The sequence below is a fragment of the Prenolepis imparis genome, unplaced genomic scaffold (assembly GCF_030444845.1).
Source record: "Prenolepis imparis isolate NDT839.2.m4 unplaced genomic scaffold, iyPreImpa1.0 SCAF_31, whole genome shotgun sequence".
NCBI classification, from domain to species: domain Eukaryota; kingdom Metazoa; phylum Arthropoda; class Insecta; order Hymenoptera; family Formicidae; genus Prenolepis; species Prenolepis imparis.
The window spans coordinates 258,106-268,187 of NW_028141189.1; the positions used below are offsets into that span (position 1 = coordinate 258,106).

At 37.6% G+C, this 10,082-nt stretch overlaps 2 protein-coding genes across 2 annotated transcripts; both read left to right on the forward strand.

Annotated features, from left to right (window-relative positions):
• The first annotated feature begins 6,723 nt into the window (after positions 1 to 6,723).
• Positions 6,724 to 8,850, forward strand: LOC145946943 (uncharacterized). The gene is made up of 2 exons (XM_083056699.1): positions 6,724 to 7,835; positions 7,942 to 8,850. Exons 1-2 carry the CDS (start codon positions 6,732 to 6,734, stop codon positions 7,990 to 7,992), a joined length of 1,155 nt encoding a protein of 384 aa, XP_082912825.1. The 5' UTR covers positions 6,724 to 6,731; the 3' UTR covers positions 7,993 to 8,850.
• Positions 8,700 to 9,215, forward strand: LOC145946950 (uncharacterized). The gene has a single exon (XM_083056707.1). The coding sequence runs from the start codon at positions 8,700 to 8,702 to the stop codon at positions 9,213 to 9,215; it is 516 nt and encodes a 171-aa protein (XP_082912833.1).
• The last annotated feature ends 867 nt before the right edge of the window (positions 9,216 to 10,082 follow it).

The window sequence follows — 10,082 nt, forward strand, 5'->3', positions numbered from 1 at the left end:
ATGAGATTTGGAGAGAGTGCTTTTACGACTCTTAGAAGGGGGCGGTGAGCCCTCATGGTCTCGAGGATAGGATGTGGAGAGTTTTTCTATCTCTTGAAGACTTATTCTAGGTAAGTTGAACTTGAGATCCTTATCGCTTGTATTGACGGCTTTTATGTAGGCTATGCCGTTGCGGTTGGTGACGATGGCGTCTCCTAAGTAGATGTCATCGTTTACGTGGATCCGTGATATATACCCTACGCTAACGTTGGTATCGCTAACACGGAGCGGTAGTGTAGTTCGCGATCTTGCTGGGATCGTGAATGTTTGTTCGGCGTTGAAAGGGATTGAGGCCCCTTGCCAAATGATGCAGCGTTTGACGTAGTCTATTTTAGACGCGTCTTGTAAGAATTCGGAACCTAAGATTCCGTCTTGCGAGATTGGAAAATCGTCGGTGACGACGTGGAGTTTGATTTGGTGACCGAGGTATTTTATGCTAATAGTCCCGAGCGTTTTGATTTTATCGTTCGTGATTCCGCTAAGGAAGATCGTCGAACTTTTATCAATGTCGTTGCTGGGGAGTATTTGTCCTTGTTTAACAAGATTAGGAGCTGCACCTGTGTCTATCATAAAGCATGTCTCGGTCGATAATCCACCTGCGGCTATGGTGACCGCGGGCGCATGTGAAAAATCGTTCGGAGTTAACATTGCGATTCGCGTGTTTCCGAATCGTGTTCCGTGCTTATCGCTCTTATCGGGCGGTTCGTTTGAGAAGAGGCCCCTTGGTGAGGTGTACCCGACCTTCCCGCGGGGCTCGGTGCGTTTCCCGACTCATTTTTTTGCACGTTATTATTATATTCACGTTTTCTGCATTCTTCTATCTCGTGCCCGTTGTTTTTGCAATAGCGGCACCATTTATTGCGACGGTCGTTGTAACGAGTAGGCGCATTAGTGTTTGTGTTAGTATTATTGTAATTTTGGCGTCTATCGCCATATGTTGGGCGTTCGTCGGAGAATCTCACCGGATCGTTACGCGTATTGTTCGGATAGCGTTCCCGAAAATAATTTTCGTTACGCGGAGGCGTATTAGCGTATCCTCGACGCGTATGTTCGTTTCGCGGTGGTTCGGGTTCGCGGCGGTCACGTGTTTTATATCGATCGCGGTCTATTTCTTCCCGTTTTGCGAGTTCTTTCGCTCTCGCGAACGCCTCAGACGGGACAGAGTATAATCGTCTGTCCATCTGCAATCTGTACTGCAGAGGGAGTCCTTCGCAGAAAGATCGTGCCGTGAGCTCGTCGATTCTTAGGGCTGTCTCATTATCTATGCGTCCCATTGCGCGGCGTTCGGCGTCTAAAATCGCGGATCGTAGATCTTTGACGCGGCTGATGTAATCTAACATGTGCTCTTGGGGTTTTAAGTATACGATACTAAGTTCTCCCCTGTATTGATCGATCGTTTTCGCGGGCCCGAATGCGTTATTTAATAGGTCGATCAGTTGTGTGATGCTTTCGCAGGGCTCCCCCTCGACGGCGCTATAGGCACGCCCGCTAAGCTTATTAAGTAAGAGTTTGGTGAGGTTGCGTTCGGATGTCGGGGGAATTATTTCTTTCGCGCGTTGGCATGCCCGTGTAAATTGCCTTAACGGTATATTATAACCGTCGAAAGTAGGCACGGTTTCGGTCGCTTCGCGAAAGGAGACCTTGGGGGACTGGGGTCGTCCGGAAGGTAACTCGGAATGCCCGGCGGAGTCGTCGAGCGATAGTAGAGGTTAGCCCGAGAGTCTGATAGACGGACTGGGCTCTCGCCGCAGCCGATTCACCTCATTGCGTAATATTTCGATTTCCGCGAGGAGATCGTTTTTGAGGGAATTCATATCCTCAGGGATGGTGCCCTGGGGTTGGCTCTTTCCCGGATTCCTTTCCATATTTTCGCGGAGCGTTTCGATTTCGCGTTCTCGTTTATCTGCTCTTTTCCGTTGCTCTTCGAGGAGTGCGGCCTCCTCTCTTAGGCTGATTTCTTTGGTTTTCGCGAGAGCTTCCCTAGTTCTAATACGATTTTGAGCTTCGATAATTTCGACTTCCTTTTGCTTTAATTTTGCTTGTATATCCGCGAGCTATGCTTCAGTTAATTCCTTTCCCGCGAATTCCTTTTCAAGCGATTCTTCCTTATCTCCCTGTCTTCCGCGCGTCCCGACCATAGCTCGGAAATTTCAGTATCCCACCGCTGTCACCAGTTTTGTTACGTCCGGGGGTGCAGTTGCGGCGTAAATTTTACGAAATTTAAATCGCGACCTACGAACTCGAACTGCGGGGCGGACTACGTCGTATTTCGGAATTACTCCGGGGATACCCACGACGACAGGTATTTCCTCTTTATGGTCACGGTTGCGTTTTGGGAGAAAGGGAGCGTTTGTATGCAATTACAAAACAGTACCCGTATACAAAATTGAAATATCCCAAAAATGACATTATTAGCTCTAATATCAATTTTGAACATTCGGTATTATTTATACCTGTAAGGTATAAACAAAACAGAAAGCAATACAAACGTCAGCAGACGGTAACAAAACAGCGTTTACAGAATTAAAATTTCTCATAAAATGACATTATTAGCTATAACATCAATTTTAAAAATTCTGTATAATTACACCTGTATAGTTACGAACAAAATGGAAAGCGGTACAAACGTCTGCAGGCAATTACAAAACAGCACCCGTGAACAAAATTGAAATATCCCAAAAATGACATTATTAGCTCTAATATCAATTTTGAACATTCGGTATATTTACACCTGTAAGGGTATAAAGAAAACAGAAAGCAATACAAACGTCAGCAGACGGTAACAAAACAGCGTTTACAGAATTAAAATTTCTCATAAAATGACATTATTAGCTATAACATCAATTTTAAAAATTCTGTATAATTACACCTGTATAGATACGAACAAAACGGAAAGCAATACAAACGTCTGCATACGGTAACAGAACAGCGTTTACACAATTAAAATTTCTCAAAAAATGACACTATTAGCTGTAACATCAATTTTTAAAACTCGGTGTATTTACACCTGTAGGGGTACAAACGAAACGAAAACTGGTACAAACGTCTGCAGGCAATTACAAAACAGCACCCGTATATAAAATTGAAATATCCCAAAAATGACATTATTAGCTCTAATATGAATTTTGAACATTCGGTATATTTACACCTGTAAGGGTGCAAACAAAACAGAAACCAATACAAACGTCTGCAGACGGTAACAAAACAGCACCCGTTTACAGAATTAAAATATCTTAAAAAATGACACTATTAGCTCTAACATCAATTTTTACAACTCGGTGTATTTATACCTGTAGGGGTACAAACAAAACGGAAAGCAATACAAACGTCTGCAGACGGTAACAAAACAGCACCCATTTACAGAATTAAAATATCTTAAAAAACGTCTGCATGCAATTACAAAACAGTACCCGTATACAAAATTGAAATATCCCAAAAATGACATTATTAACTCTAATATCAATTTTGAACATTCGGTATATTTACACCTGTAAGGGTATAAACAAAACAGAAAGCAATACAAACGTCTGCAGACGGTAACAAAACAGCACCCGTTTACAGAATTAAAATATCTTAAAAAATGACACTATTAGCTCTAACATCAATTTTTACAACTCGGTGTATTTATACCTGTAGGGGTATGTATAGGAAAGTCTATTCGAATCTTTCATAGAGTGCCGTGAGAAAAGAAAAAGATCTGGTTGCTATGCAGCTGTTTATCGTGGTTCGTTTTATGTTTTTATCGACACGATGCGCATCGTACGGAAATATCAAGATCATCAGAGATACATCGAAATATATTTGGTTAATTACATATATCTGGTTAGGAAGGTCGACTTTGTCCAATTGGGGACATCATGTAAGTACATATCATGATAGTCGATACCTTCCATCAAGCCAATTATTTGAGGCTAGCCATAAGGTGATCATCCAAATTCTATCTTTGCCTTATGGTGATTAATATATCTTTGCCTTATGGTGATTTATATCTTTATCAAACAAATTCTATCTTTGCCTTATGGTGATTAATATATCTTTGCCTTATGGTGATTTATATCTTTATCAAACAAATTCTATCTTTGCCTTATGGTGATTAATATATCTTTGCCTTATGGTGATTTATATCTTTATCAAACAAATTCTATCTTTGCCTTATGGTGAATAATATATCTTTGCCTTATGGTGATTTATATCTTTATCAAATTAATTCTATCTTTGCCTTATGGTGATTTATATTTTTATCAATCTAATCTTATCAAAGCTGATTAATATTTTCTCTGCCTTAAAAGGTGATAACTGAAAACTATAAAACTCTTATTCATATTTTGCCTTACGGTGATATTATCCATAATCATTTTTATCTTGCCTTACGGTGATATCATTTAATTCATATTTTAATTATATTTCCTAATTTCTTTAGAGACGCAGGAATTCTTTACAGATATATATATATATATATATATTTCCTGGTTCCTGTTTTGAATCCTATAAATATTCTGGTTCCTGTTTCTAAGATGAAGACAACTCCTATATAACCTGTACTACATTCAGTCCTGTACATAATATGAAATAACGTCGTAAAACAAAGAAGGATTATACATAGCAAGAATATAGAAAGAATTGATATTAATCTTGGAATAAGAGTTAAGAAGTTACGTTCGGTACGTACAAAAATTACATTTTATTGTTATCGAACATTTTTTGGTCCTTCGAGCCGGATCCCAAGCTTTTCAAGATGTCTAATATAGAAGCAAAGATCGCTTTACAAAAAAGTCGATTTAATCTAATACAAGATGCAGCGGATTTTGATATCGTAGAAATTTCACGTTTAAATCGTCAATTAATTAATACACGTTTGGATTTACTTGATCAGAATTGGTCTAAATTTCAAGTAGAACATGAAAATTTATATCTTGAGATACTTTCTGAGAATAATGATCAATCATATATTAAAGAACACGTGTATGAACGTTGTCAAGCGTTTTATGTATATTCTCGTGCTAAATTACTTACATATCGAGATGATTTAGAAACGGTAGATCGGCAATCTCGACCTACTCATTCGGAACATGTAGCATCATACTTCAATTCATGACATCAACGTGTCTTCATCAAAACATTTTGGTGAAAAATCATCTAAGATAGATAATGCTCAATCTACTCAATCTAAAGAAAATCCTCAGTCACAACCTTCAATAGAATGACAAAACAAATTATGTGCTCATCAATCTGGACAAGCAAATTCTTTACCAAAATTTACGTTATTAGCTACGAGTAGAGCCATATTACATAAAAATAAAGATGTAAATTTTGCAGTACGTTTATTAATAGATCAAGGATCAGAATTATCTTTTATTTCAGAAAATTTAGTAAATCATGCACAACTAAAACGCAGTTCAGCTTCAATACCACTTCTTGGAGTCGGTGGTACATATTCCGGTCACACTAAAGGAAGTGTTACAATAAAATTACAGTCCATCTATGATCCAACTTATAATTGTACAATCGAAGCCTACGTGTTACCTCGTCTAACAACTAAATTACCGCCTTTTAACGCGTCTTGTCATACTTGGTCTCATATTGCTGGACTTCAACTTGCAGATCCTGATTTTTTTTGTTCTGGTCATATTCATATCATTTTAGGTTCAGATAATTATGGCTCGGTAATTCTGCCAGGATTAATACGAGGGGATTTGTCAACGCCTATTGCTCAGCAAACTATTTTCGGATGGGTTCTTTCAGGACCAATATCAGAAAATGATTTATCTAATTCAGCAAGAACGTATCATTGTACTTTGGATCATGATTTACAAGATTTTATTGCTAGATTTTGGAATCAAGAGGAACTACCTACTACAACGGAATCTAAATTAAGTGAGGAAGAAGAAGAGTGTGAACGACATTTTTTGTCTACTCATACAAGAGATGCTACTGGAAGATATGTTGTACGTCTTCCTCTAAAATCAAATCCTTCACTTCTGGGTGATTCAAAACAAAAGGCACTATGTTGTCTCAATAGATTATTTCAACGACTTACTTTAAATCCCAAGTTTCAAGAACTCTATGTTAATTTCATAGAAGAATACAAAACATTGGGTCATATGATGTTAGCTGATATTTCCGGAAATAATAATTCTCCTATACACTATTTACCACACCATGGAGTTCTTCGAGAAAGCAGTCGTACCACAAAATTAAGAGTTGTTTTTAATGGGTCTAGCCGTACAAACAGTGGTTATTCTCTTAATGATCTGCTTCACGCAGGCGCAAAACTTCAGACAGATATTTCAGATATTCTTATATGGATTCGTACACATCGATTTCTTTTTTCTACAGATATAGTTAAAATGTTTCGACAAATTGCTCTTAATCCTGACGATTGGGATTTACAAAGGATATTGTGGCGAGGTTCTGAAAATCAACTGGTAGCTTTTAGACTCACAACTGTAACTTATGGACTTGTCTGTGCTCCGTTTCTTGCATTACGAGCATTACAACAATTAGTAACCGACGAAGGTCATCATTTTCCTAAGGCTGTTATTCCTTTGACAAAGGGAAGATATGTTGATGATATCTTTGGAGGAGCGGATTCAATTTCGGAAGTTAAAGAGATTGTCAATCAACTTATTCAATTATGTGCAGCGGGTGGATTTCCTTTACAAAAATGGAGTAGTTGTAGAGAGATTCTGCCAATGTCGATGTCGGGTGAAGAATGTGAAGAATCGTCATCTGCTGTGGAAATTGAATCTACACTTTGCAAGATATTAGGTCTTATTTGGAGACCCGACTCGGACACGTTTCATTTTTCAGCTTTACCAACATCTACTACAAAATATACTAAAAGAATAATTTCTTCTGAAATCGCAAAATTATATGATCCATTAGGACTTATCGCACCTATTCTCATAACAGCCAAAATCTTTCTTCAAGAACTCTGGTTAAGAAAGATTGAATGGGATGAACCTCTTTCTCAAGACATGCAATATCGTTGGGAGAATTTTAGAAAACAACTTCAGCATCTAGATCAATTAGCAATTCCTAGATGGTTTGGTTATGTTCATTCCAGTACTTCTGTTGAAATTCATGGATTTTCAGATGCATCAGAATTAGCCATGGCAGCTGTGATTTATATAAGAATTTCCAGTAACGATGGTAAAATATCTACTCAACTGATTTGTTCCAAGACAAAGGTTGCACCAATTAAACGGCTTACGATTCCACGTCTTGAACTTGTTGCGGCTTTGTTATTAGCGCGATTAACTGTACATACTTTAAAAGCACTAGCACTTTCTGACGTATCGGTGTTTTGTTGGTCTGATTCATCTGTAACTCTTTCTTGGATTTCGGCTCATCCAACCAAATGGAAAGATTTTGTTCGTAATCGTGTATCTACTATACAAGAATTATTACCTTATGGATCTTGGCATTTTGTTCCTGGGAAAGAAAATCCTGCGGATTGTGCATCTCGTGGTTTAAGGCCAGATCAATTAATTAAATTTGATCTATGGTGGAAAGGACCAAATTGGCTTTCTGAGTCTCCATCATCTTGGCCTTCTTTCAAGTGTAAAGAGTTACCGGAAACTGGTTTGGAAGAACGATCCAGACAAGTCATGATTGCTGTCACCCATCAACCTTTATACTGGGAATTGTTGGATAAGTACTCTTCACTCATGAAATTATTACGAATTACTTCTATTTGTCGCAGATTTATTCGTTGTCTCCGTAGAGAATCACAATCAACACTGATTAAACATCCCATAACACCCATGGAAATCGAGAAGAGTCGTAATTTTTGGGTACGAATTGTACAACAAGCATGGTTTTCGAACGAGATTCGTATAATTTCTAATAGAGAGCATTTGCCTAAATCCAACCCTTTGATTCGCCTTACACCTTTTATAGACCATGAAGGATTACTTCGTGTTGGAGGTCGTCTCCATAATGCACAGATAGAGTCTGACACAAAACATCCACTTATTATACCAAGAAGATCTTCGTTAAGTACTTTGATTATTGATGATGCTCACAAAAGGACGCTACATGGAGGTACTCAAGTTACTCTCGGTTTTTTACGAAGTTCATATTGGATTATCGGTGGAAGAGCACCTGTACGTTCTTACATCCTAAGATGTGGAAGGTGTGCACGGTATCGCGGAATTCGAGCGAAACAGCTCATGGGTCAATTACCATCATCACGTGTGACTCCAGCAAGACCTTTTTATAACACAGGTTTAGATTATGCTGGTCCCGTGATAATGAAGACTTGGAGAGGGCGAGCGGCAAAAACTTATAAAGGCTATTTAGCTATATTTGTTTGTCTCACAACATCAGCAATACATATAGAAGTAGTTACGGATTATACCACTGATGCATTTATAGCTGCCTATAAACGGTTTACTGGTAGAAGAGGTATATGTGCTACGCTACAAAGTGATTGTGGAACAAACTTTGTTGGAGCTGATGCAACTTTAAGACGTTTTTTCAAGTCATCTTCTAATGAATTACGTGACCTTGCCTATCTTCTCGCTAAAGATAACACTGAATGGAAATTCAATCCTCCATCAACCCCTCATTTTGGAGGAAAGTGGGAAGCAGCTGTAAAATCTATTAAATTTCATTTACAACGAATTTTAAAGGATACTATATTAACGTATGAAGAAATGACAACGATAACTGTACAAATAGAAGCAGTGTTAAATTCAAGGCCATTATGTCCTTTATCAGATGATGCATCTGACTATTCACCCCTGACTCCAGGACATTTTCTTATTGGAGAAGCACCAACTACATTACCGGAACCGAGTCTATTAACTGAAAAGACATCTTTACTTTCACGCTGGCAATTACTTAAACAGAAAGTAGATCACTTTTGGTCAAGATGGTCTATAGAGTGTTTACAAAGGTATCAAGCCATTTCTAAATGGTATCACCCTTCGAATGAAATAAAGGAAGGATCCTTAGTATTAATTACGGATGAGCGTTACCCGCCAGGAAAGTGGCCCCTCGCAAGAGTCATACATTTACATCCAGGACCAGACGGTTTAACCAGAGTTGTTACAGTGAAAACTGCAAACTCTATTTACAAGAGACCTATAACAAAATTATGTATTATCCCAACTGATCCTGAAATTCATTCAACAAATCTATTGTTGAATGCGGGCGGAGAAAATGTATAGGAAAGTCTATTCGAATCTTTCATAGAGTGCCGTGAGAAAAGAAAAAGATCTGGTTGCTATGCAGCTGTTTATCGTGGTTCGTTTTATGTTTTTATCGACACGATGCGCATCGTACGGAAATATCAAGATCATCAGAGATACATCGAAATATATTTGGTTAATTACATATATCTGGTTAGGAAGGTCGACTTTGTCCAATTGGGGACATCATGTAAGTACATATCATGATAGTCGATACCTTCCATCAAGCCAATTATTTGAGGCTAGCCATAAGGTGATCATCCAAATTCTATCTTTGCCTTATGGTGATTAATATATCTTTGCCTTATGGTGATTTATATCTTTATCAAACAAATTCTATCTTTGCCTTATGGTGATTAATATATCTTTGCCTTATGGTGATTTATATCTTTATCAAACAAATTCTATCTTTGCCTTATGGTGATTAATATATCTTTGCCTTATGGTGATTTATATCTTTATCAAACAAATTCTATCTTTGCCTTATGGTGAATAATATATCTTTGCCTTATGGTGATTTATATCTTTATCAAATTAATTCTATCTTTGCCTTATGGTGATTTATATTTTTATCAATCTAATCTTATCAAAGCTGATTAATATTTTCTCTGCCTTAAAAGGTGATAACTGAAAACTATAAAACTCTTATTCATATTTTGCCTTACGGTGATATTATCCATAATCATTTTTATCTTGCCTTACGGTGATATCATTTAATTCATATTTTAATTATATTTCCTAATTTCTTTAGAGACGCAGGAATTCTTTACAGATATATATATATATATATATTTCCTGGTTCCTGTTTTGAATCCTATAAATATTCTGGTTCCTGTTTCTAAGATG